General features: G+C 51.0%; 3 protein-coding genes across 9 annotated transcripts in view; 2 read left to right on the top strand and 1 right to left on the bottom strand.

Annotated features, from left to right (window-relative positions):
• Positions 1-10,051, top strand: part of ABR (ABR activator of RhoGEF and GTPase) — a 42,086-nt gene extending 32,035 nt beyond the window's left edge. For all 4 annotated transcript variants that reach the window (XM_087751725.1, XM_087751726.1, XM_087751727.1 and 1 more), the window contains 7 exons: positions 3,732-3,791; positions 3,923-4,032; positions 4,314-4,453; positions 4,958-5,092; positions 5,395-5,500; positions 7,237-7,384; positions 7,581-10,051. In XM_087751725.1, the coding sequence (XP_087607851.1) occupies positions 3,732-3,791; positions 3,923-4,032; positions 4,314-4,453; positions 4,958-5,092; positions 5,395-5,500; positions 7,237-7,384; positions 7,581-7,670 (789 nt within the window). In that variant the 3' untranslated portion in view covers positions 7,671-10,051. The remainder of the gene's footprint in view (positions 1-3,731; positions 3,792-3,922; positions 4,033-4,313; positions 4,454-4,957; positions 5,093-5,394; positions 5,501-7,236; positions 7,385-7,580) is intronic.
• Positions 10,052-11,243: 1,192 nt separating this feature from the next.
• TIMM22 (translocase of inner mitochondrial membrane 22) lies at positions 11,244-15,106 on the bottom strand. Of its 2 annotated transcripts, XM_087751728.1 has the most exons (5): positions 14,792-15,106; positions 14,135-14,331; positions 13,014-13,086; positions 12,045-12,191; positions 11,244-11,855 (listed from the first exon to the last, which is right to left on the bottom strand). In XM_087751728.1, the coding sequence occupies exons 1-4, from the start codon at positions 15,018-15,020 to the stop codon at positions 12,064-12,066; spliced, it is 627 nt and encodes a 208-aa protein (XP_087607854.1). In that variant the 5' UTR covers positions 15,021-15,106; the 3' UTR covers positions 11,244-11,855; positions 12,045-12,063. The 2 variants fall into 2 exon arrangements, with proteins under 2 accessions (XP_087607854.1, XP_087607855.1); XM_087751729.1 differs by lacking the exon at positions 12,045-12,191 and having other exon boundaries at positions 14,792-15,102.
• A 181-nt stretch (positions 15,107-15,287) lies between these two features.
• The window catches only part of SPECC1 (sperm antigen with calponin homology and coiled-coil domains 1), a 102,940-nt gene continuing 93,011 nt past the window's right edge, over positions 15,288-25,216 (top strand). For 2 of the 3 annotated variants that reach the window (XM_087751653.1, XM_087751651.1), the window contains exons 1-2: positions 15,293-15,355; positions 22,593-22,683. The gene's annotated coding sequence lies outside the window, so the exon portion shown is untranslated. Of the gene's footprint in view, positions 15,356-22,592; positions 22,684-25,216 lie in introns of all 3 variants that reach the window. The other variant, XM_087751654.1, reaches the window with a different exon arrangement.

The raw sequence follows: 25,216 nt of genomic DNA on the forward strand, positions 1-25,216 counted from the left end.
GGGACTCCGGGGGTTTCCCTCCGCGGGGTCCCCCTGCATGGGGAGCTGCTGGCTCAGGGCTTGGCTGCGGGCAGGAGCTGCTGGGCACGTGGGGGTTTGGTTTGGCAGCAGCGGGGCTGAGGTTTGCTCGGCGGCGGGGCTGCCAGCGCGGCGGCGGGGCTGCCTGTGACGCAGAGGCATTAACCTCGATTCTGTGCCACCGCCTCTCCCGCAGAGGGGATTAAGGGGCAGCGAGGGCTGTACGGGGAGGCTGCGCAGCGGCTGCCACTGGCTGTTGCTGAGTCAAAACATGAGGGGGTTTTGTTTCCCAGCTCCACACGTTCCCACCGCGGCCACTGGCTTCCCTGCCTGCTGCCAAGTGGGAGCACTGGTCACGGTGTGCCGTGTGTGCCCGCAGCTTCTTGGGTCGCTCTCAGACAGGGCTGTGAATCGCAGCTTTTTTTGAGGCTGTGCTTTGCCACCAGCAGCGTTCGCTGGTGCGGGGGCCGCTCTGCCCCCACGGCATGGAGCAACTCGGGGACCGCCTGTTCCCTGGGGAGGGAGCTGCTGGCACGGGGGTCTGGTGGGGGCATCTCCTGCCTGGCAGAGCCGGGGCAGCTGTGGGAGGTCAGGCTGGGGTGGCTGTGGGTGCCATGCTGATGGGAAGTGACCCTGGTTGTAGCAGCTCCCCCAGGATCCTGCTCCGCAGGATCGTGGCAGAGATGGCCTCACCGGCTGAGTCACTGGTTTGCTCCCAATGGCGTCACCCCTGCTGATGGTTGGGTGACCTCATGGGCGTGAGGCACAAGGAAGGGATGTGCCCAGCCTGGCAGCTCCTACCCTGCCGCAGCATCCCGGTGCTCAGGGCCCTGGAGAGCCACCACGAGGGTTTGGAGCCATCCCAGCTCCTCACCTGGGAGCGCCGGGGACCTGGCACTGCCTGGGTCTGTCTCAGCTGCCACTGCCTGCGCAGGAGCTGTATCCACGATGAACGGCTTGAAGGTGCCTTGAAGACAAAAATCCCAGGATGTGGCCTCGTCCCCTTGAGTCCAGTCGCCCCATGCATGGGACAAGCAGCAGGCAGGGGCTGCGGGAGGCAAGCACCAGCAGGACTCGGGGTGCCCTCTGCGAGCAGAGCCTCCCCAGGATGCACGAAGCTCTGCAGGGCTGCTGGAATGCTCATCGCCTGCCACGCTGCCACCTTTCGCTCTGTGACCAGGGGCCTTGTCCTGCAAGCAAACATCTCTGGATAATTTAGGAAAATGGGATGATGGCACATCCTTGCAGCTGGGACCCGGGGGTGTTTCACCTCACCGTGGATGAGCGTGGCACCGTGGTGGATGCTGGCCTGGGCGTGGATGCTGTGCTGCTGCTGAGAGTCCCCTGAGATGCAGGAGGGAGCAGCCCGGAGAGGCACCGGTGACTTGGCTGAGCCGTTTCCCCAGGCACAGGCTGGTGTTTGAAGCCAGCTGAGTGCTGAGCTGCTAAAGAGGAGCCGACGTCTGGGACAGCAGCATGTCACTTGTGCCATCCTGCACGGTGCTGGCAGGGAGGCTGTTCCCTGGGGCTCCCAGGCCAGCAGTTCCCCACCAGCCTGGGACGACCCCGCGCCATGCTGGAGCAAGGCAGCTCCCTTTGGAGGAGAAGGAGATGGTGGTGGTAGCTGAGACAGGGTGTTTGCCAGCACCGCGTGGGCAAGAGCTGCCTCTGGTACTGTGGGTGGATGCTCCCATCTGTCTCCCACGCCTGGAGATGAAGCATCGGCCGCGGCTTTGCTTACTGCGGGGAGCGGGCAGCATGGCAGTGCTGCCCGCTGTGCGGGGTGCCAGTGGTCAGGGCTAGAGGGGCACTGGGGCCAGGCCACAGCCCGGTGCCCTGCGGGTGCATGGCAACCTGCACCAGCTGGAAGGGAGCGTGGGCTGGTGGTGCCAGCTGAACTAGCTCAAATTCGAGGCCATGCTGGCTGCTGCGGGGAGCTGGATGGGGCCGATTCTGCCCAACCCGGGGCAAGCGGCTGTGGGAAGATGGTATGCTCGGGGTAAGGTCTGCGGTGCTGGCAGCAGCCAACCTGGCTTTTATTAAAGCTTTCTTCAGAGCCCTGCTAAAGCCCTTCTAGATGTGAGCTGCTAGGGCCATCGGAGCCAGGGGGACCCGAGGGACAGGGATGGGGAAGACATATGTGGTGGTTGCAATTAAACTTGTGTTGCAGAGCAGGGAGGCCTGTGGCTCCCGACTTGGCCAGGGGGCGAAGGGCTTTGCTGCCGCTGACTGGGGCTCGCAGGGTTGGATGCTGCCATGAGCTGGCTATATGTGGGGAAAAGGAGTGAAAGCCCCATGGGACAGGCGGCGTTGTGTTGGCGTTGGCTGTGGTGGGGGCATGGCAGCACCATGGGGGGATCTGGTGCTGAGGAGGGAACATGGAGGAGTTGGAGTGGCAGGGCTGGGGTTGGTGGCAGTCTGGCTGCAGCCTCATGATCCTGGCATTCAAACCTGCTGCAGGGCTCCCTGGGAGCCCAGGGCAGCTGCAGCCTTCCTCCTCCTCCTCCTCCTCCTCCTCCCGCTCCCCCCGGTGCTGTTCCCAGCAGCCGCAGGACTGGTGGGGCTGAGGCAGGGGCTCTGGGGAGGGCTCCATGTTAGGAGCCATGCCTGGGCCATGCTGGAGACCGCAGTGTTTTCCGTGGCACCATGGCCACCAAGGAGCTGCTCAGGCTCACCGTGGCACGGGGCTGGGCATGGGGTGATGCTATGGTACTGGGTCTGTGCCGAGAGCCAGGGCAGCTCAAGCCTGTCCTCGGGAGCGTGAGGGAGGGACATGAGGGACCCCAGGGTCCCCCCAGTCATGATGTGCAGTGGTTTCATGGGCAGGCAGAAGCTGGGGCAGGGAACACCAGCTCCATGGCTAGAGCAGCAGCTCTGGACATCTTTGCACTCGCCCGGAGCATCTCCCAAGCCAGCAGCTGTAGGAAACCCCTGCGTCCTTGAGGACTGACCCCACACGCTTGGCGTGAGCCTTGACTGGCAGCTGCTCACACACAGCCCTGGGAGCCCCCATCAGCCCCTGCCAGCTCCCACATCCCATCCCCTTCCCCGAGGGGACATTAGTGCCGGGCTCTGCCCCTCTGCCTGCCCGTGCATTACAGGGATCGATGGGGCCGGATCGATACCACCGGCTGGGGACAAAAAGCCCCAAAAGGCAATTGCACCCGCCTCTGCCCAGCCCTGGGGCCTGGCGCGTGCTGTGGCACGTGCTGGGACCTTGGGAACACCAGCACCTCACCACAGCGGCCGGGCGCCGGGGCAGCGTCACCGAGTCCCCTGCTAGCCCCAAAGCCAGAAATAGCGGAGCCCGTCATTCCCAGGGGTTATAAATAGCCTTGGCTATGGGGAGATGTTGTTTTTCTGCACGGAAAATGCTGCCCTAGTTCTGTTTCATCAATCTGCCGCCAGAAATAGTCCTGATTTCTTGGAAATTTCTTGCTGCTAGGGTGTGGGTTAAAGCGCTGCCTCGCGGGGGCATAGGGGGGACCAGGCAGGGAGGCTGAGCACACCCAGCTTCGGGGCACGGCCAGAGGGACCCCAGACCTTCCCGTCTCCATCCTCCTGCCACGGGCAGCACATTGCTATGGAAGAGCATGGCCTGTGCCTGACACCATCTGCGGGTCGGGGGCTTCAGGGGCCGCTGGGCTGGGGCGGCAGCGGGGCTGGCATGGGGCTGTGTCCCCACGGAGCTCACACACCATCTCTCCTCGCAGCTGGACCCACAGGCGGTGCAGACAAAGAACTGGCACATGGACGTGATTGAGATGAACGGGGTAAGCAGGGCTGCGGGGACACACAGCCCCTTGCTTTGATGGCCCCTTTCCCAGGGCTGGGCCATGTCCTCATGTGACACGGAGGTGGTGGGCCAGGGCTGGGCTGCTTGGACTCACACCGTCTCCCGCAGATCAAGGTGGAGTTCTCTATGAAGTTCACGAGCAGAGACATGAGCCTGAAGAGGACCCCGTCCAAAAAGCAGACTGGTGTTTTTGGGGTCAAAATCAGCGTCGTGACAAAGTACGTGCGGGGCTGGGGGCACTGATCTGTTCCGGTCCCTGTGGGCTTGGGGCTGGGGGAGTCGGGGGACCTGCCCCATCCTTGCAGCATGTCCCTTGCTCTCACCAACACCAGGAGAGCTCAGCTTTTGCTCTTTGCTGGGGACTTGCCCATTCCTTCGGCAGCCCCATCCCTCCCACCCAGCATGCCCATCCTGCCCCTGGCCCAGGGTTGGCAGGGCTGGGCTGGCCATGGCAGTGTCCCCCGGGAATCTCTGCTCACACCTCTGCTTTCCGAGCCAGGCGCGAGCGCTCCAAGGTGCCTTACATCGTGCGCCAGTGCATCGAGGAGGTGGAGAAGAGGGGCATCGAAGAGGTCGGCATCTACAGGATCTCTGGGGTAGCCACTGACATCCAGGCATTGAAGGCTGTCTTTGATGCAAGTGAGTGTTCTGGGGGACGGCCACCCTTCGCATCATATTCTCCTGGGAGGGTTCACAGGCATCGGGATTCCCCCGGTCCCCTGCCCTGCAAGCCCAGGGTCTGGTTATTGCGCTGCCCATGTGCAAAATGTGCTGGTGTGCCCAGGAAGGGTCTGGGGGTGAGCAGGAGGATGTAGCTGGGAAAGCAAACGCCCGGAGGTCCCAGCCTTGTTTGTGCCTTGGTGTCTCTGAGCTGCTGCCGCGCCTGGCCGGCTCCTGGGAGACACTGACTCAGGGCAACGTTGCAAATGCATTTGCAAATTGTTCCATGTCCCGTTGCCCAGCCGGGCGGGAACTGCTCGGTTCTTCCCAGCCCCAGCCTGGCTAAATGGGGCTGTGGACCCAGCAATGCTGTGCCTGCCCTCCGGCCGGCAGCCTGCCCGGGTAGCTGGGGTGATGCGGGGGGTTGAGACCCAGAGGGGAAGGAGGCACAGGAGGTGTCACATGTGGGTGCTCTCTGGACAGATAACAAGGACATCTTGGTCATGCTGAGTGACATGGACATCAACGCTATCGCTGGCACACTGAAGCTGTACTTCCGTGAGCTGCCCGAGCCCCTTCTCACTGACAGACTCTACCCTGCCTTCATGGAGGGGATCGGTAAGGGCTGGGGGGTGGGGAAGGCGTCAGTGCCCAACCGTGGCTGTTTGGCATTGCCTGCTCCGGGATGGGAGACTCCTGAGGGTCCTTCCCAGCTCGGCCCACTCGGTCCTGGCTGTCCTTGCTGGCTCCAGGCCAGCTCAGGGCTCATGGTGCTGCTCCCCAGGGTGCAGGCAGAGCCTGGTGGAGCAGGGCTGGCCGCTTGTGCACCGGCTGCAGGGAGGCATCCAGTCATGGTGGGTCCCACTTTGCACAAGATGTCACCAGCCCCTGTCCTGAGCCCTCTCCCTCCTTGTCTCCAGCCCTCTCGGATCCTGCTGCCAAGGAGAACTGCATGATGCACCTTCTCCGCTCGCTGCCTGACCCCAACCTCATCACCTTCCTCTTCCTGCTAGAGCACTTGAAAAGGTAACGGCTCGGCTTGGCTCACTGAGCAGGGCAAGCAGCGGCTCCCGGAGGGCTGCCGGGCACAGGCGGGAGGTGGTGCAGGACGGGTCTGTTGTTGCTTTGCCGTGAGGATGGGACATGAGCAGACGTAGAGCAGCTGTCTGCTTCCCGTGGTGCCTGTGTGGCCACAGGCTGATCCTGAACTGGAGGCAGATAGTGCTGTGCTGGTGCAGACTAGGGCTGCGGGCAGCAGCCGGGGCCAGCAATGGCGGCTTGGTGGCAGCAGAGTGCCCCTTTCCTCTTCCAGCCCCTCTGAGAGGGTGCAGCCCCAGCTGTGTCCCACCTGCCCCATCTCTCCGGGCTCCAGTGCGTTTGCTGGGGTCCTGGCCAGGCTGCAGCCCGTTCAGGCTGGGGCCCAGCAGGCTGTAAGTCCCTTTGGCTGGTGTGGGTGTTGGCTTCCCACGGCTCCTCTCTGTGGGCCCTGTAGGATGCTGGAGGGATCCTGGAGCCGTTCTGACCCATAGAGCAGCCCCCGGCGCCCCAGGGCCACCGGCCACGGTGCCAGCGGGGACTGTGCGGCGCGAGGCCACTCGGGCGGGTCAGCTCTGCAGGGAGCACGCGTCCTCTGGCAGGATGCGGCTCTTGGCTGCCGCAGCCGGTGTGCAGCTGGTTGGACGAGTTCTCCATGGGGAGAGCAGCTGGCCTCAGCACAGGACAGGGAATCAATTGGGAGCTGTGCGGTGTCCCCCTTAGTGGGAAAACTGAGTGCTGCATCCCTTCCCACCAGTCCAGCAGTAGCCCCTGCAAAACGAGGTGCAATAATCCCTGTAACTTGTCTGCAGTGGGTGGTCAAGACCCAGAGACGGTCAGCTCTGCAGACACGTCCCAAAGCTGCAGGTGACACCCCGCATTGCTCATCCTGGGGCGAGTGCAGCAATGCGTGGTTTGCTGGGCTTTATCTTGGCCCAGATGAAGCCCATCCAAACCTGTGGCTGGATGGGTCTAGGACTCACTGGGGCCTCAAAACCCACAGAGGGTACGGGGCTGTGGGCAGGGCAGTGGTGCAGCACTCAGAGCCTGGCCAGAGCTGGCCACAAGTTTGGGACGGGGGCTCACAGCTCATGTTACTTGCATCATGAAGCGTTTTTTTTTCTCTGGTTTGGCTAAAACTAAACAGAAAAAGTGATTGATGCTAGGGGGTGGAGAAGGAAAAATCCATTTCCATCCTGAGAACCGGGCACAGCCAGTTCCCACATCTGCTCCCCTGGCTGGGGCTCAACCGTGCAGCCTGTGCCGGCAAGCACAGCTGCCTCCTAACATGGCAGTGTTGTGGCCCTGGTTCCCTCGGTGCAGGCTGGCTGGGGTCCCACGGGGTCGGAGGGGTAGGGAGCCTTGCGGGGAGCGGGTGCAGGAGGTGCGGGCTGGTGCGGAGCTCCCCATACCCTGCCAGGGCTCGGGAAGGGTGGAGGCTCCGCAGCACATAAGCAAGCAAGGGCTTGGTTGCTGCCACATCACACCCGGGGCTCCCAGCCAGGCCCAGCAGCTCCAGCGGAGGCCATGAAGGGGGCAGAGCTCCCTGTCCTGCACCTGGGTTTGCCGGGGGCTGTGAAGGGCAATGGCAAGCCAGAGGTGCCCTGCCAGGGCTGGGAGCTGGGAAAAGGGAGATCAGCACTCACCCCCCGCATCGCCCCGTGGCTGTCCCACTTCAGGAGAACAGCGTTAGGGGCTCACGCTCCCTGTCTCCCCGTACCCCGCAGGGTAGCTGAAAAGGAGCCCATCAACAAAATGTCTCTCCACAACCTGGCCACGGTCTTTGGGCCCACACTGCTGAGACCCTCAGAAGGGGAGAGCAAGGGACACCTCACCCTGGCCTCTGACATCTGGTCGCACGATGTGATGGCCCAGGTAAGAGCCATGCTGGCAGTGTGGGGCCGCAGCCCATGCCAGCACCCTGGGGCGGGGAGCAGAGGGGTTTACCTGCCTGTCTGGGTAGGTTTGTCCCTCTTTGCTTGTCCCTCTTTGCACAGGGACAAGCTGGGACATGGCAGCTCTGCCCCTTTTTTGCCTAACCCCTCCCCCCCCCCCCATTTGCCTGCTACAGGTCCAGGTCCTTCTCTACTACTTGCAGCATCCTCCCATCTCCTTCACTGAGCTGAAACGCAACACACTTTACTTCTCCACGGACGTGTAGCCTGCAGGGAGAAGGCACCAGCTGCAAACACTCCCAGCTCCCTGCTGGGGGACATGGACTGGATCGCAGCCCCCCAGGGAGACCGGCCCGGACCCAGGATGGTGCCGCCTGCAGCTCCTGTACAATCGCGTGCCAGTGGCCCGGTCCCACCCCAGGCACCGTGCCTCTCTGTAAAGTAGTCGTGTCTTATGTCCCTTCTTGTGTTCAAGAAATGTTTTTATGTATATTTGTTCAATGGAAGAGGTAGTGACTGACAAGGGCTGTGGACACAGGCTTCCCCCCTTGGCTAGTTTTCTCCTGGACTCCTTTCTGCCTGCTCACTCCTACCAGGCACCCCGTCTTGCCCAGCTCGAAGCCTGCAGCATCCCACGAGTGCCTGTTTCACTGCCCAGCTCCCTTGCCCCACACCTGCATGTGCAGCACCAGCTCGCTTCAGAGGCTGGGAGCTCATGGGCTTCCCTCCCCGGTGATGGTGACGACCAGCTCTGCTTTGGCTTGCTGCCTGCGCAAACATTGGACCCCGTGCCTGGATCCTGCTCTGGCCCGAGCAAACCTACGACCGTGAGAGCAGAGGAGCAGGGTGCTGCTTTCTCCTCGCCACGTCTCTTCTGGGTGCTTTCAGGCCAGTCCCCTCTACAGCCCTTACCCTGTGCTTTGCCTGTGTGCGTGTAGCATGGTGGTTACTTCCCTCGCTGTTTCTCGCCTCTGAGTAGCATTTTGGGGTAACCCATCACACGAGGCTGGAGCGAGAGGTGCTGTGCTGGTCTCAATCCACGGCATGCTTGAGGGATGGCCAGCCAGGCAGGTCTGCTCCCTCCACCATGGGCTGACCCCAGGTCTGTGCTCTGGCACCGATAGGGTCCCATCGGGGCACATGGGTCCCACAATTTCCCCAAGAAGCCTTGGCAGGGCAGGGAACAGGGTCCCTGCCATTTCCATACGCCCGTATCTCTGCCATAGCGAGGCACGCATGAGTGAGGCGCACACACCGCTGGCAGCCCAGCACTACCGTAAGGGCTGCTGGTGCCGGCTGCACCCTGTGGCAGAGCCTGCCGGGGCACCAGCGTTCCTGCCGTGGCCATGAGGATGGGAAGGTTTCTGTTTCCCCCCCTTGGCCTTCCCCGCTGCCCCAGGCACTGGGCAAACGGCAGCATAGAAGTAGCCCTGCCTTGGTGCCAGCCAGGCTGCCAGAGGCAAATGCTCTCTGTGGCAGCTGGACGGTCACCCAGCCTGGAAACCAGCGCAGAGGGACGGGAGGAGGAATGCCTTCATGGCCCTCACTGCCAGAGGCAGAAGTGCTTCATTTGCTCTTACTCACAAAGCCGTTGCTGCTGGGCTAGCCATGCCTGGCCAGCTCAGGTCTGTTTTAGTTAGTAGCTCCAGTTCTTAACCCCCAGGCTGATGGCTGGAGTTGTCACGTTGTGTCCCAAGGCAGGACGGCCACGTGTCTGTGTTCGCTGCCAGGCTGTGCTCCGGCTGCCCGAGTGCCTGGCTCCTGGTATGTCCCCCACCCTCCCATACTAACAGGTAGGTGCTGGTACCTGTTGGAACACGAAACCTTTCGCTCTGTGAGCCGAGTCTGTGTTCTCGTGGGAAAAGCCCCCTCCCCAACTGCGCTGGCCCTGTGCTCTCCTGTGCCAAATGGAGATGGATCAGAAGTGACCAAGCTTATCCCTGCTAACAGCGGCATTGCCTTTACCCTCCCAACTAAGAGACTGTTCCAGGTAGAGCCCGGTCGCCTGCCACCAATGCACCAGGTATGTCCTAAGCCCACATCCCCGGGGAAGGCAGCACCTGCCGGCCCCGCACCAGCAAAGCAACTAAAGGAGGGGAGGTCTTTCAGTCCCCCTCCAAAGGGCTCACACTCCAGACCCTGCTCCTCTTGACTACCAGCTAAACAGAAGGGAAACAGCATTGCAGAAAATAACCAGGCGTCTCTTTTGGCCCTGGACCCAGTAAGGAGGCAGAGTTTTAGATGTGACTGCACAATGGATCCCTGTGTGTGTCTGATTTGTTACATGTGTCCAAGTCTCTGTCCATGATACTGTCCGCCCAGATGGAGACTCTGTACAGCCAAATCACCCCTGCGCGACAGTGGCTGGAGGCCCGGTCCACACAGCCCCAGCACGACAGGCTGCAGCCGTCCCCGTGACCGGCTTTTGTTTGTCCCTACAGGAAGGAAAAGAAGGGGGTGGACTCTTGCAGCTACAGGTAGAATAGAACTGTTAATTAATATTTGACTTTCAAAGGTTGTTAAGGATATATTTTTGTTGTGTTTTGTTTCAATTTCTGTAGATTATAAACTTTAAATGGCTGTAAACTATGTGAGGAGAAAAAAAATGTTAATAAAAATGCAAAGCCCCAACATTTGCACAAAAGGAGCCCCATGGTGTTGCTATTTGCACTAGCTGATCACCTTGGCACCACAGCTTCTCTTTCTGTCGTGGAAATCTCGCTAGTTGCACTTCAAGCCAGTAGTATAAGCACAGGCATTGTGCCAGACAATTTTTAAGAGACATCTTATGGTTTGGGCTACATCCTTGCATTTCAGTACATTCTGGAGGAAAAAACCCTGGACTGTCTGGAGCCAGCCTGTTTAATCAGCCCAGAATTACTCAAGCTTAAAATTCAGCTGACTTGCACAGCTTCTGGCCTGAGGATACTGAACAGGCACAGCAAGGGACATCAGGCAATCTGGAAACCTCATCTGACAGATCACATGGTGCTGTCTCCCCACTTCTTTCCATGTGGGAATGGGAGACAATATGCCTCCAAACTGACCACCCTATCAGCCAAACCACCCTGCTAGTATTGCTCTTCCAGGTAAGCAAGTGCTGTCACCCTTCTGGGATGTCAAACTGTGGATGCAAAGGAGGGGAAGCGGTTGGAAGAACCCCCATTAGGTGTGTGCACTGAATCTGAAATTCCGCTGCCTCAAAAAGATGAGGGTGGGTGTTTGCCCTTGTGGAGTGGCTCAAGGAAGGTTAAAATCATTCTAAACTATTCAGAGTATAAAAATTACGTGCTGAGGTCTGAGAACAGAGCTTGGTTGGAAAAGCAAGAGGGCTAATATGAATGCAAATCAAAAAGTGAGCAGCTCCTTGAGCTAGTGAACAGATATTTCGATTTCAGTACCCATGTTCTGCAGAAATAACACTTCACTTTCCCCATGTAACACTGGGGCACTCAGAGGTGGTACAGGGACGTGATGGAAAACAGACTGTGTGCTAAGTGAATGCCCAGTTATCTGTCTAACAGTGGTTTATTCTCACAACTTTACTTTGTAGTCTCACCATCAAACTACTGGAACTAATGGTGTGAGCCTGTGGCAGTTAAAGCAGTAGCAAGATTACTTGTACTCCCACAGCGAGGTTAAATCAGGCTAGCCAAGTGGCTACAGAGAATTATACTTCTGCAACAACCTCTTTCTTTTTCTCCTTAAACCGTTTTGTTCATCTGCCAGTAACCACATGGTTCTAAGGCTAAGGATTCCTTTTTGCTTTTCCCTTTAAGACATGGTAAAGAAATCTGGCGCTCATCTCTGTGCTTGAAATAAGACAAGTTGTACAGATGGTGGTTTGTCTTCAGCTGGTATTTTAAGAAAAACCTGGAACAAACTATTTCTCCACAGATTCTTACCTCTCCCCAACAGAGTAGCAAGCTGCAAACTGATAACTGTTAAACACTTGCAGCACATTCAAATACACGGTAACCTAAATCACTGCATTTCTTTTTGAAGATTGTCCTCCTGCCTCTTTTGATGCTAGCAACAGACTTAATCAAAATCAGACCCAAAGGATCGAAAAAGCTCAGAGTCCAGGCTTGTTTCCTGGAAACTGACAGTCAGCTGATCCGTCCTGGAGATACTGCTCACTGCGCCTGGCTCCATCCTTGCATACTCCCGCAAGTCTGCCTGAAGCAGCACGCCAGGGCTCAGAGCCAGATTATTGTTAGTCATTCAGGAAAAGCAGCCAACACCATTCAGCTTGCACTGATCAGGACTCCAAAGGCAGTGGAAAGGTAAGCCTGATGGTTCTTCTGCCGTGATGCAAGCTCTTAGCAGCAGCACTGGAACAAAAGGGAAACTTGCTCCCAAGGGATCCCACTGTTACCGTAGATAGTAATCAATTGCAGCGGAGAAAGCGGCAAATCCACCACAGCCGATAACCCCTGCCTTCAAACCAGCTGCAAGGCAAAAAGGGTGGGAAAGAATGAGACAAAACAGGAAAGATATTTTTCCTCCCAGTAACTATCTTACGCTGGTCTGGCTCAAAGAGCTTACACCTGCAGGAACCTGGCAGTCTGCTACCAGGGTCACACCAGCACTACCAGTGCCCAAGGTGAGGGGGGGAACCTGGCACACGCTGGACTTACTTAAACTACCATGGCTGGACTAGCACGGCACGCTGGCTGGGCGCTGTGTTGCTAAGTTTCCCCCCAAGGGACAGAAGAGAAAATGCCAGTGGCCGTTGCTGACTTCAGTGCGCTCTGATCTGAGCGCTGCAAGTGGCTTTGCTGTCCCTAGGGAGGGATAGAAAGAGCAGCTACTGCTTTGAAAGCTCTAAGAGGATTAGGTCCAGGACAGACACAACTTAACAAGCTCAATTAGAAGCACTTTCAAGAGCACTTTCTTTTCTTCTATGCTCTGTGGACAGTTTTTTTTTTTCTTAAGGAGAGGTGAGAGAAGTTTGATATTTCTGATGAGCAGAGCAGCTCTCTTCCTACTTGGGGCTTTTCTCCAGATGTTGTTAGCACTCAAGGCTTTCCAAAGTCCCCCCTAGTGCCTGCTGAACTAAAATCCCAGTGCTCCTTCTCTTTTACAGCTAAATAGAATTGCCTGTTTGAATGGATAGGTGAGAAAGGAAGAAAGCATTTTACACAGTGTGTGAATTAACAGAGTTACTGCCAGTGAAACAGTATATATAAGTAGAGCTGTGTTAACACAAGAGCTGTAGCTTCAGAAAGTTGCTCAGTATGTATTTTTGGCTCCCTCCCCACGACACCATGGAAGAGTGTGGATAGCTAACAGCATTTCCTGATTTTTCTTTCAAGTCAATTCTGTTGATTTTCCTCCAATCTCACTGTCCTGTACGACCAAACCTTCCCTACCCACACAGATCTTTCAAGCTGACAGAAAAGCAATAGAGAGAGCAGTTCTGCCAGTCTGGAGTACAGTCTCATGTTGACATCACCATAACCACATGCAAAGAGATTTGTAACGTGTGTTCTGTTAAATTACTGTTAAATTCTGTTACTGCATACTGCATAATCAATCAATCTGAGTCTTATCACAGAAATAGGCAGGTTTAGGTATACATATTACACATAGCAGGTACTACCAACCTCTGAAGCCGATTGCTCCTCCTGTGATGCAGCCGCTAATAACACTATTCTTCCAGTCTGACTTTCCACGATACTGTGGAATTAAAAATCACTGTCAACAAGTAAATATGGAATAAACACTCAGTATCTGTACTAATAGCAAGAAAGATGAAATGACCTTCCAGACCCTTCTCATGTGAGGATGTTTTTCCCTCTATTCTCAGCAGATGGCCCCCTGTACTCTCAAACATAAGACTTGCAGGACCAGGAGAAGAAGAAGGAACGGGTCACCGGGAGAGGTAAAACAAATCCACATGGTGCAATGCATTGCTATGGCAAAGATTCTCAGGTGAGCTGATACAGCCCCCAGAACACAGCACTGTGCACTAGCACCAGCTCAGAGATTTTAAAGGCACTGTAACTACATGAGTGCAACGCTGAGCCTGGCCATGCACCATGGTTCTCAGCACAGGTGCGAGCCACAGCACTCTGCTGACAAAGATGTACTATGTCCATAGCCAGAGCACCCTAGTTTTTCACCAGTGCAGAGATCTCTTTGTTATGCTCCATTGTGCAAGAAGATACACTGTTCTTCTAGATGAGTTAAGAAATAACTGTGTCTTTCAATTAAAAGGCAGTACTCAAATTCATAACAGGCTAATTTTCCTATTTAAGAAAATGGATGATAGATTTATGACTGAGCTGCACAAGGTCATTTCTTGCTGCAGGGGCAAGATGCAAATAGGCCTGTTACTTAAGAACTTTCATCAAAGGATCCCTTTCTGCATATGGAATTTTTAGAGGCTCAAATTACCATGTTGCAACTTGCAGTTTGATGTTTTAAAGTAGCAACAAGTACTTGTAGCTAGGGTTTTAAAAAGTAATGCCTCTACTTGCCAATACATTCAGGACTTGAACTGAAAAGGCCTTCGCTACTGCATGCTGTTCTGCTCATTCTGTCAGAGAACAGCAGTTCTGAAGACAGGTCTCAAAGCTGAAAAGCTTTGATGGCCAAGAAACAGAACAAACTAGCCTACTCCCTTGCCCCATTACAAAGGGGATATACATACTTATTTGGATCTAGTAAAAGAGATTAAGTGTACAAGAAAACATTTCTTAATCCTTAAGAAGTTATTACTCACAGATTCCACCACACATTCGGTGCAGGAGAACATGGCACCCACAATGGCAAAGTTCTTTGCGTAGGATATACCTCGCTGCCCCATATCTTTGAGGACCTCTTTTGCGGTTGGCGTGCGATATGGATCCTTAGGATCAAACCCAACGTTGGTGTCGATGCCAGCTGTGAAGACACCAAATGCGCCTCCCAGAACAAATCCTGTAAAAGACAAAACAGTATAAAATGAACCTTGGCCGGATTTGAGCAGCACATTCCCCACAGGCACCAGAGCACCTCTGCTCCCCCTGTCTGTCAACGCTGCAGCGTGCAAGGAGCAGCGCAGGACACAAATGGCCTGTCTCTTGATACTACAGACACTGCTGCTGACACCCTCCTCGCTGGCCGCCTGTGCTGTGCTGAGGAAAGGCTGTGAGCACCTCTTCCTTTGCAAGGCAGACAGACAGACAGACAGACAGAGATCTCTCCCTGGGACCTGTGACAAACACTGGAGGAGGCTTAGAGGGAGGAAAATTACACACGGGCGTCCCTCTGCTGCAGCTTCTTCTCCATCCGCCCCTCTCCCGACGCCACGGGACCCCCCCCACTCCCCAGCCGCCCCCGCAGCTGGCTGCCCCGACCCTCCAGCCTCCCCCGGCTCCCTCCACCGCCCCCGCCGCACCTCCCACGCAGGCCAGCGCCGCCTTGAAGGCACAGCTCTCCATGGCCCGCTCCACCATCTTCTGCTCCTCGCTCTTAGGCGGGCTGGGGATGCCGCCGAGGGCGGCGGGGTCCCAGGCGCGGGGCCGCCGCTGCTCGCCCACCAGGTGCTGCAGCAGCAGGCTGTACTGCAGCGGCGGCGGGGGAGGCTCCGGGCCACCCGGAGCGGAGGACGGCGGCGCTGCCGCCATGACCGGCCTCGGACACCCGGCGCCGCGCCGCGGCCCACTCGAGGCACCGATAACGCGACTCCCGGCAGCCGTGGCGGCTTGCGGGGGCCCACGGGAGCTGTAGTTCCGCTGAGGGGAGGCGCCGGCCCGGCCAGCAGCGCACGCAGAGGGAACTACAACTCCCGGCAGGCTCCGCGGCGCGGCGCCTCACGGGATTGGCAGTCCCTTGGGACGGAGGGGGACTACATTACCCGGCGTGCTGCGCGCCAGCCCCCTGGCGGCCGTTGGGACCGCTGCAGGTGAGGTGAGGGCTCCGGCGGCTGGAGCATCCTTGAGAGCGGCGGCGGCGGCAGCAGGTGAGCGCGGCTCGGGCTCGGTCTCCGGTTCCGGCTGGGGCAGGCCGGCGGCCTCGCCCGGGGCAGCCCCGGGCTGGGGGAGGGCTGAGGTGCCGCAGTGCGGGACCGAGTCCCTCTGCCCTGGCTGAGGTGCGGGTAAGGGGCGGGAAGCTCTGAGGTGTCGCGGCGTCGGCGCCGTTCCCGCGCCGTTCCCCCCTGACTGAATTCTGGCTGCGCTGGTGTCTGGGGGCAACAGGTCCCGCACCCCGCGACGGGGCGGGCGGTTGCAGCCTCTCCCCGCGCCACCCTTGGAGAGGCCGGGACGAGGGCAGCCCTCCGGATCCCGGCGGGAAGCGGGGTGGGCGCCGAGCCCGGCTGCCGCTGTCGTTGCCGGTGCAGAGGCCAACACCTGCCGAAGCCCTGGCTCCACGGAGCGGTGGTTCAGTGCTGTGGTGCACCTGGGGGGAGGCTGGAGCCCGGGCAGCCTGCGGTTTACCCCAAGAGCCTTCAAGCGTCGCCTGAGGTGAGAGCTGAAGAGCCTCATGGCACCTCAGCGTATCAGCTCCTAGCCTGAGCTCAGAAAAAATTATCTCCGCTCTTCCATGTTTTCCACAGGCTAGGTAAAAATGCCAGAGTATCAGGCTATCACCTATAGCCTTTCTGAGGAAACCTTGGCTGCCTCTGGCATAAAGCGGCAATTTTATTTCAGGACCTCTATATGTCAAGAGGGCTTAGAGAATAACCAAAATCTGTCTTTCCGTCACCAAATGCAAACTTAGCGCATGGCAAATCACATAGAAACCTTGGCTCTTGGGTGCTTGTTCTGTTTGGTAACGAGATGAGAAATGTTGCTTTTATGCTTTTTACCCTCGGTAAACGAGGTGCTGTGAACATTAAAAAAATCTCCCAGGTGCTTTGCTTGTGTTGCATTTTGCTTAGCCTATTTTACTTTCTTGTTCTTGTGGACTAGAACCAGTTTTCTGTTCAGCTCAGCACAAATGAGGATAGGTATGCCTTAAAAATAGCTTTCTTGACTTCTTTTGTGGTATTTTTCTATTTTAAATTTAAAAGCTACCCGTAGGTTTTTAAACCCCTGAGAAACAGCTGTGATGGTTTCAATAGAATGCTTTGAAATAGTGTATTGCAATAATTGAAAATTATTTGAAAGACTTAATAATTATTTTTAAACAATGCCCTAAGTATGAAATCTTCCTGATACCCTGAAACACAACTCTTTAGAGATCCCAAAGTAATCAATTTTCTTTCTCTTTTTATCCTTTGCACTTTGTCTTGTTTCTGTCTTAGTTTAGGACTGGATAAGTAGGTTCCAATAACAATTTAAATTGATTGTTTTACCACTTCAAATATTTCATTATACGAAGTTCGTTTTCAACAACTTTCCTCTTAAATTCCACTGCCCTCTACTGGCTGGACCAGTAGCGTCCACCTGCCCAGTGCTCTTCCCTCTCCACTCTTTTTTTACTCCTTTTTTTGTTTGTTTGTTGGTTGTTTTTGTTTTTTTTTTTTTTTAAGGTCAGAAACCGTTGAAAAGTGTGCTGTGAAAATCTACTAAAACAGTATCTTTACAAGGTAGAGAAGGTTGCTGGTGGGATGATCTCCCTAAGGAGCCCTGAACTTTAGATTTCAATCTTCTCCTTGATCCAAAATAACCTAGTTGGGCTGATCTTGAAGTCACACTGCAAAGCCTATTTTCCAAAGGTGTAAAGGGAAAAAAAGATATGTTGGATTTCGAATCTGAGCACTGAGAGTTTACATGTATAGCTGGGATATTGTTTTGACTTTTTTCTCTGTTCCTGTGTTTTTGGGAAAATACTGGGTTACTATTTGTTTGTAAATGCAATACTTTTATAAATAAATATTTTGTAAATATAATTATATAAAATGCCTATATTTATTTAGAAATATTAATATATATATATGTTATATTCCCCCCCTTAGGTTTTTAAATATTTTTCTCCTTTTCCCATTCACGCTGTTCTATGTCCTACATAGGAACAAATATATGTGCTTGAGTATTTGAATACTCTCATGTGCCTGAACAAACTTTTCATTTGAGTGAAATCAGATGGAAGATTAAGGCTTGGAGCGAGAATCTGAGAGCTAAACACATCTTTGATAAATTAGCTGTTCAAATGAAACTTTCAGCTATTTCTTTTTTTATAAACCTGTGAACTTTCATTATTGCAGACGTGTGTAGCCAACGCATTTGATCCTCTTCCTTCACCAGGCTCTTATCATCTGAATGCTGTGCCTGAAAGCACACTTTAGTCTTGGAGCTGTTAAGTCCAGTATAAGAACTTAGGTTATTTTTAACCTTGCCTAGTCGCAGATGAAACATTTTCGTTTCGTGTGAGTGTGCCTCTTTCCTGTGTGATGACAGTATTAGGTGCAGATGATCATGAGTTTTTCTGCAATGCTCCAATGTGCTCAGCATCTGTTTCAGCAGAGGGCAGCACATGGGGATATTAAATAATTGTGTTTCACTTGACCTTTACAGTGACTCAGTCTTTCTCCCACACTTTAATATTCTCCAGACAAGATAAACCTTGGCAATATTTTTTTTTTCCTGAAATCCTGTTTTTGCATATGTCTTTTAGTTGTAGAGCTCCCAGGTTTTGAATAGGCTTTGGTTGTCACTTTTGGCATTACTGTTTAAAACAAACAAAAGTTTTCATAGCGTTCAACTTCATTTTGTAAAACTGCCAGTTTCAGCATCTTTTCCGAAGTTATCTAACTGGGCAGGAAGGGGCTGAAGGTGGCAGTCAATAATAATGAGATTAAATCCATTCTTTTTCACTCATGCCTACCTGCCTGCACCTTTTTTCCCTTACCAGAACTGTGGTGATCTAGGGGAATGAGAAGAAGAGGAGATAAATTAATGGATATTTTAATGAAAAAAGGAAAAGCTTTCAGTCACACCACAAACAGAAGAAAGTATGGCTGCTTTGCAGTTGGTCACACTGCTGACCTTGCTTCAGGTGTAGCAAAGAGGTTTCCAGGGGCTACAAAAGGAAGTGAGTTGGGGCCTGCTGGGCTCTGATTCTGGCAGCACCACTTAAAGTTTCCATTCTACAGTCTTCTATATAGTAAGGCTGATGCTTTCCTACTTCTCATGCAGGTTGTGAATGTAGTATTTTTTTTTCTGTTGTTTAAAAGATTTTAGGTTTGAAAGGGCATTGGAGAAGTAAAGTGCTTTGTGAAATATACCTAAATTCAGTAAAGGATAGTTGCTTTAACTTCTGTACTTCCCGTGGCTTAATGAGTTTAACCAATTTATTTGTTTGAGAGTGCAGTTATTTTTTACTTCTGAGGTAGCAAGGCTTTCCATGTTGGAGAATATTGTCACTACCATGGCAAACAGCTAAAGCACTGAAAAAAGGTTAGATTGTAGCTAGATGGAAGGTATATGTGAGTTAAAACCGAATAGGCATCCTGACTCACTGATTTTTTTTTTTAATTTCTTTTTCTTCAGGTCAATATAAGATAGACTGCAGAGAAATATTTAAATAAAATCTCCTTTTAGGATCAGCAGACTTGTTCCTTGTGACTCTGCTTTGTAACTCAGAGAGGAGCAGGATGTGGGTTTTCAAGATGTTTGTTTGATCCTGTGTTCTCTCTTTAACGTTTCATATCTCAAAGTGCATGTCCTTTTTGACAGTAAGGTGGTTTCTTTGTGTTTGTCCCACTTCAAGTCACTCGTTCCCCTCTTCCCAGTGTCCCTAATATTACAGGTGCTTTTGTTTTCACCTATGAAATTCAAAATGTGCTTGTGTTGTAACTCATGGTCTAAAAAAAGATCTGTATAAAGTTTCAGACACCATCATCTCCCAGGGATTTTAGCTGTTGCTATAGAAGCCTAAACTCTCTTTTGAGAGACCTTTCCAATATAAAGAAGTTGATACTGGGGAAAAGTTGTCATGGAAATATGCAGCAAAAAGAGAAAGGAAATCTCAATTTGATGACTGTTACATGGGCTTAGCCAGCTTGGTGAAGTGGCTTCATATCTAGAGATCTGATTCTTCAGATTCTCTTTGTTACATTCCAGTGGACTGGAATGCTACAGACTGGAACCCAAAGAAATACATTATTTAACATTTATATCACCAAAGATACCTCCTCAACTCAGTGAGCTTCGTGTTTATCCAGATTCAAGTTTCCTCATTGCATAATAATGTCTAAAAAGCAGTGTGACACTATTTCTTAGGCTACCCAGTCCTCCAGATGGGGAGGCAAGGTCTCTTTCGAGCCGAGTTTGTGGCTGCATTGGAGGCATGGGGCTCATTGGTTCTCTGGCGTCAGGCCATTGGGGTGGGTGCAGAGAGCAATGTTATCTGCAGCCGCCGCCGATGTTTCCCCATGGGAAGGAACCCCCTCCAGGTGACGTTGGTAGGCTGGGGAATTTCCAGCAGCCTGGTTCTAATGTGAGATGAGTTGTAGCACAGCTTTTTATTATACTTCTGGCAATGACCGCTCTGAAAGGATTCATAGAGCTACCACTATTGAAATGAGGCTTTCGGAACCCATTTTTAAATGGCTAACTAAAAATAGTTTATTCTGTGCAAGCTTCAGTGCCATTTCAGATTTGAACAGAAGGAGTCCTTTGTGTCCAGCTAAATAGTGGTATAAGCAGATCTCTCTCCATAAATTTCTGGTCCACTTACACCATCACTAAGCCTGGCTGGTTCCCTGGTTTCAAGCCTTTTGTGTCTTTCTTACTAAAGCCTCCTGATACCTAATAGATGTGATTATGAGTGAGCTGCCTTTAAATATCTGTTACCAGTGTTACCATGGTAACTGCTGTAAGAGTTTCTTGCTGGTAGAAGGTTTCCAGCTCCCTGAGATACAACAGGGCAAAATGCTTAGGCTGTTGTTTTCACGGTTTGAGATCACAGAGAAAAAAATAACATATTTCTTATTTTTAATAACAGTGAATGTTAATGGTACTGAAAGGAGTAAGACTGATTTTGGAGTCTGTCCTCTGATCAGAGAACAGTTACACTGCCAGGGACAGACCAAGCTTTCCCTGGAGAGAATGCCTTCACCAGAAAGCTCCTAAAGGAGTAGGAAAATGTCGCTCTCCTTGACTAAGCCAACACTTGGCCTTTCATTTGATACTGTCAACAAGTGAACTAATTAATCCTAATGAAGGATGCAAAATCGTGATATTCCACTTGCCACAGAGCAGGCAGAGTTGCTGAGTGATTCAGTCTGGAGTAGAAAAAGTTGAGCTAGCTTGTGTGTTCTCTCTTTTCTCTGTATTCCCAAACGGCTGCTTTTTTGCTCTAGGCCTTCAGCTGCTGTGTACCAGGCTAGCAGTGTCAGTTGGGCAATATCCAGAGTGACTTTCCTGCTGTCCTGGATTTCCTAATCTTCCCCTTTCTTTCTCTCACATCTCCTTTCTTTCCCAAGTTCTTGTGTGGCCAATCAATCCTCTTTTGCTCTGTAATGACAGTTGCTTCTACAGGCTTCTCCACATGACAGGTTCACTAATGTCCCTCATGCTAACTCTGTTACCTCAGGGGGTTGTTTTGCTATTTATTTATTTATTTATTTATTTATGGTAAACAGGTCACAAACTCCATAGGATACTTCTTCCTTTTTGTGCAATCTGTTCTCTTGCTTCATTACCCTCCTATTTTAGTATCTGCTGGAGATTTTAAATTATCACTTGCTGTTATAGAAACTTGGAAAGCTGAGCACCTATTTCTGCTGCTCTCCCACTTCATTAGCTGTGCCTGCTTGTTTTGGCATTTAGGCCTTCTACCTTTCAGTAAGGGAGGCTTCCAGTGGCGTAACGGGCTGTTCAGTGTAGCTGTTCTGTACAAGAACATGGCTGAGCTGATGGACCTTGAGGAGAGGCGCAATTTGCATTCATTTTTTGGGTTTGTGTGTGGGGACAGCTAACATGACAGAGCCAGAGTGAGTGGTACTGTGCACCCCTGATGGAAAGAGTTCCAGCTGTCTGGAAGAGGAGGAGTTCCTGCTGATGAAGGGCTGATATTTGTCCTTACCTGCCTCAGAGGCAACATGATCCACATACTAAGATCTTTTTGGCTGAGCTTAAAAATGCTCATAATTGATTTTAATTATAACGTTTATTGTATGCCAAATTTGGACGGAGGGCTTAAAATCTGAAGTAATTACGATTGCTAACCAAGAAATTCAATGAAATAATTTTCATAAGAAATCTTTAAAGCAGAACAATGATCTCAGAATGGAATTTGCTTGCATTATACCACTGCATGTTTCTTAATCGTTATTCTGTTAACACTGGGGTTAATACTGGGAGTATCTCAGTGTTTGGGTACTTCAAATTTTAGCTGCATGGTTACATTTCTTAAGTGTGCTAAGTTGATTTATAAGTTTAAGCAGCAGCAAACATGTTCGTTCATACAAGCTGTCTGGAAGCAAGGAATTGCTGAACTTTAATTTAGATTCTCCCTTTTTTTCTGGATTTGGTTAGGTCACCAAGGCCAAACTTTTATGCTCTGATTCTGGGTGCCTATGTATAACGATATTCAGGTCTTTTGCAAAACGGCTGACTTATTACATGGGAGCTAAAATCAACAGGCACTGTAGAGGCTTACTAGCTCGTGGTATTCTGTCAGTAATTTAAGTGCCTTTTTTTCCCCCTACCTGTGAAATAGATAAGTTATTAAGCTACTGCTACGATTAGCTGATTCTGTTCAAGTAATCTGTAAAAGATGCAGAGAGTGAGAACAAGACAGGAACTCTAAGACATTGCTATATGAGGAATCAAACCTTACCAATAGCTTTTTTTCTGAAATCCTGATCTACATTAGAGGGCTTGTTCCTCTCCTGCGACTTGAACTCCTTGTGCTTCATCAGTTTCTGTGTTAATTTGTCCTAGTTTTTGTTGCTGCTGCGCTCCCTGTGATGCACTCTGCATCTAGGCATACCCTGCAGTTCTGCTTCCATTCAGGGGCTGTCAGCAGTTCCAGTGCAAGTCCCTCTGAAACAAAGCTGACAACTCAGGTCTTTTATTTGCATCACCCTGAAATGCACCAAAAAATTTCAAAGCAGTGGGGCATTCCTTCACCATCCCGTTGGGGTTTTTTAATTCTAAGGCAGCCTCCAGCACACATCTTCCCCAGTCCTTAATTTTCCTGCACAGCTCTCCGTTGTCAGCGATCAGCAAAAGCATAATGAAATGGTTTTCTGTTCAAAGCTCCTTAGCGTTTCTAATGGATACCTGTTGTAATTCCTTTCCTGTTAGGTGATAAAATGCAAGCTTTTCCAGCATGTGATCCCTCTCGGACAATAAGCAAAGGCAACAAGTAGGGCTGTGCAGTATTTTGCCTGTGTAGGTAAGTAAGAACTTGCTGTGCTACTTGAATATGGTAATTCTCTATGAATTGTTAATGAATGCCACATTATAACCTATATATCAGAAAATTAACAGTAAGGAATAATAAGGAATGGAGATATTCCCTTTCCCCTAAGTCTTTCATTTAGTCATTGAAATAAAAAAATTCAGTTAAGTAAAAAAAAAACAACAAACCACTGAAAGTCTTATCTTCCCCTTTCAGGGAAAAGGACTGAGTATTGCCTTTTTCACATATTTAGATTTATCTGCATTTTGAATAGAACGGTGACTGCAGTAAAACTATCCTTGGTTTGTTGATGTGTCTCTGATGGTTAAGAAAGTGCAGACATTTGAAAATTGCAGAGAAAAATAAATTTTGGATAAACGTGTGCAAAAGTGATCAGAGACTTTTATTTTAAGTATATGAAATACAATGAATACTCCTTCACTACGTAGATTTCCTTCCTCATTTTGCCTTTTTCTGTGGGTTGGCTTTTCTTTTGGTAGATAGATGTCTGTTAACTCTTCAGTGTTCTGCTCAGAAATGACAGAAATTATGAAAAAAGCTGGCGTCTCTTACAGACTCTGAGTTTTGAAACAGGCAGCTTCCTAATTCTATTTTTGACTTACTTAGTGGCTGTTCCCTTGGAAATTTTAAAGTTGTTGTCTGGTCTTCTGAAATTTTGGCAATAGACACCAGAGGAAGCTGTTTTTCTTGTCTCCTGTAGCACTCCATGTTCCATAAAACATATCTGCCTTTTTTCCAAATTTAATGATTCTAGTCTCTTCCAGCAACAAATATTTTCTCTAGTTGCAGGTCAAAGCTGGTAGCCATGCCACAGGCTGAGCTCCTCAGGTATATAAATGGGACAGTGGGACATGAAACTGTATAATAGTCTCTCAAGAACGGGGGGAGGGGGGGGGAGAAATCGGAGTTCTCCAAGTCAGCACACACAGCTTTCATGCACTGGCAGAGCCTTTTTGGCAACAGTTGCAGGAGTTCACTCTTTATATCCACCCATTTGATCAGCAGCATCTTGTTAACTGAACAGCAGTTGTTTTTGTCAAAATGGAAAGTGGTGCCCATGATTCATTCTGCACATGTCCACTAGCTGCTTGAACTTCCTGACATCTGTAGTGGAACTGAGAAAATAAAGACGTTTGTATCAGTTATGCACAAAAAGGAAGAAATGCTGTCCCAAAGCCATGGCCTGACTGCACTAATAACCACTGTCTGATGCAGACTTTCCTTTGTAATTCCTTTTGGTTTTATAACTCCAGACAGAAATGTTCCAAGCCTTAACTGAATTAGAGACTTGCTTTAAAAAGACATTGTTATTGACATAATCGCCTTGTTTATGGAATCTCTCTCCTTTGTAATTAAGGTTGTTGCATGCACAAAAGCAGTTAAATATAGAATAAATATCTGTAAATGCAAAGATATTTTAAATCTTATTCTACGTTAAATCTTGTGTGAGAGCCTTTTTTTTTTCCACACTCTCTTTCTGTACATTTGCTTCTCAAATGAGCTACGCCACTACAAATTCTGCCCTTTGCCCATTTCATTAAGTTGTGTCTCATCCGTATTTGTTCTTGTAAAATTGCACCGGCAGTGCAGGTTGCAACATAAAGCATGTGAATTCCTCAAATGCAGTATTTTAAAGGTGTATTGATTAGTGGGGTTTGGTCTGATTCTCTCCCACCTTGCTGCAGAGTCATGGGAGCTAGTGGATTGAGCAGCATGCAAGCAATATGCTCACTGTTATTTTGTCTGTCAACCAAATTTACCAGCTGGGTGAGAACCTGGCAGATTCTTTAAAAAAGTTTATATTGCTACTTGATATTGTTTTCTCATCCCGGCTGTGTGAAAGTAATTATGGTTAAGGCCCTGGACAGGCCACAGGCTTTCTTTATGACCATGGCCAACTCATTGTAGCTGTCTGTTTCTGGGCTCTTTGTTCATTAAAGAGTAAGGCAATTTTTCAATTCAGAAGGTTTTGTGCTGATTTATTCTTTGGTCTAAGTAAAGAGATCAGATAATTATAGCAATAAATGCTAGTAGAAAACCTCTAAATAAACAAATACACTGTCTGATCTTGTTGGGTTTAAGGAAATTGTGTGCCACTATTCCAGCCTGTCTGCCAAAGCTGAAGCATGTAAATGCTGTGACTGTCTCCTCACGTCCAAGCATTTTCATTTTTAGGTTTTGCTCAAGTTGTATTTATCAAAGCTAAAAATATCTTGGTGGATGAAATATAGTAGCTCATCTCCTCTCCCCACTCCCCTCATTTCAGTTCTTTATTTCTCTTGGCTGAAGGATAGGAAAACCTATTGAGCTGACAACGCTGCTCTCCCACTGAGGCCATACAAGCTCACCAGCAATGGCAAAGAGGCAGTGTGTTGCAGTCCAAAAAGTGTTTGTTTTCTTCAGACAAAGAAGCTTTTCAGCAAGGTGTATGCAACTGATGTCCCTCCCGTTTATGAGTGCAGGGTCCAGGGACCTGCAGTCATTTGCTTCTGAGTCAGTATTTTTC

The sequence above is a fragment of the Nipponia nippon genome, unplaced genomic scaffold (genome assembly GCF_047370975.1).
Source record: "Nipponia nippon isolate SJK-2023a ecotype South Korea unplaced genomic scaffold, ASM4737097v1 scaffold_15, whole genome shotgun sequence".
NCBI classification, from domain to species: Eukaryota; Metazoa; Chordata; class Aves; order Pelecaniformes; family Threskiornithidae; genus Nipponia; species Nipponia nippon.

Coding starts and splice junctions, on each gene's coding strand:
- TIMM22 (XM_087751728.1), bottom strand. CDS start 15,020: ATGGCGGCAGCGCCGCCGTCCTCCGCTCCGGGTGGCCCGGAGCCTCCC. Junction 13,087..14,134: donor CCGAATGTGTGGTGGAATCT/GTGAGTAATAAC, acceptor TTAATTCCACAG/TATCGTGGAAAGTCAGACTG. Junction 12,192..13,013: donor AGGAGCAATCGGCTTCAGAG/GTTGGTAGTACC, acceptor ATCCCTCCCTAG/GGACAGCAAAGCCACTTGCA.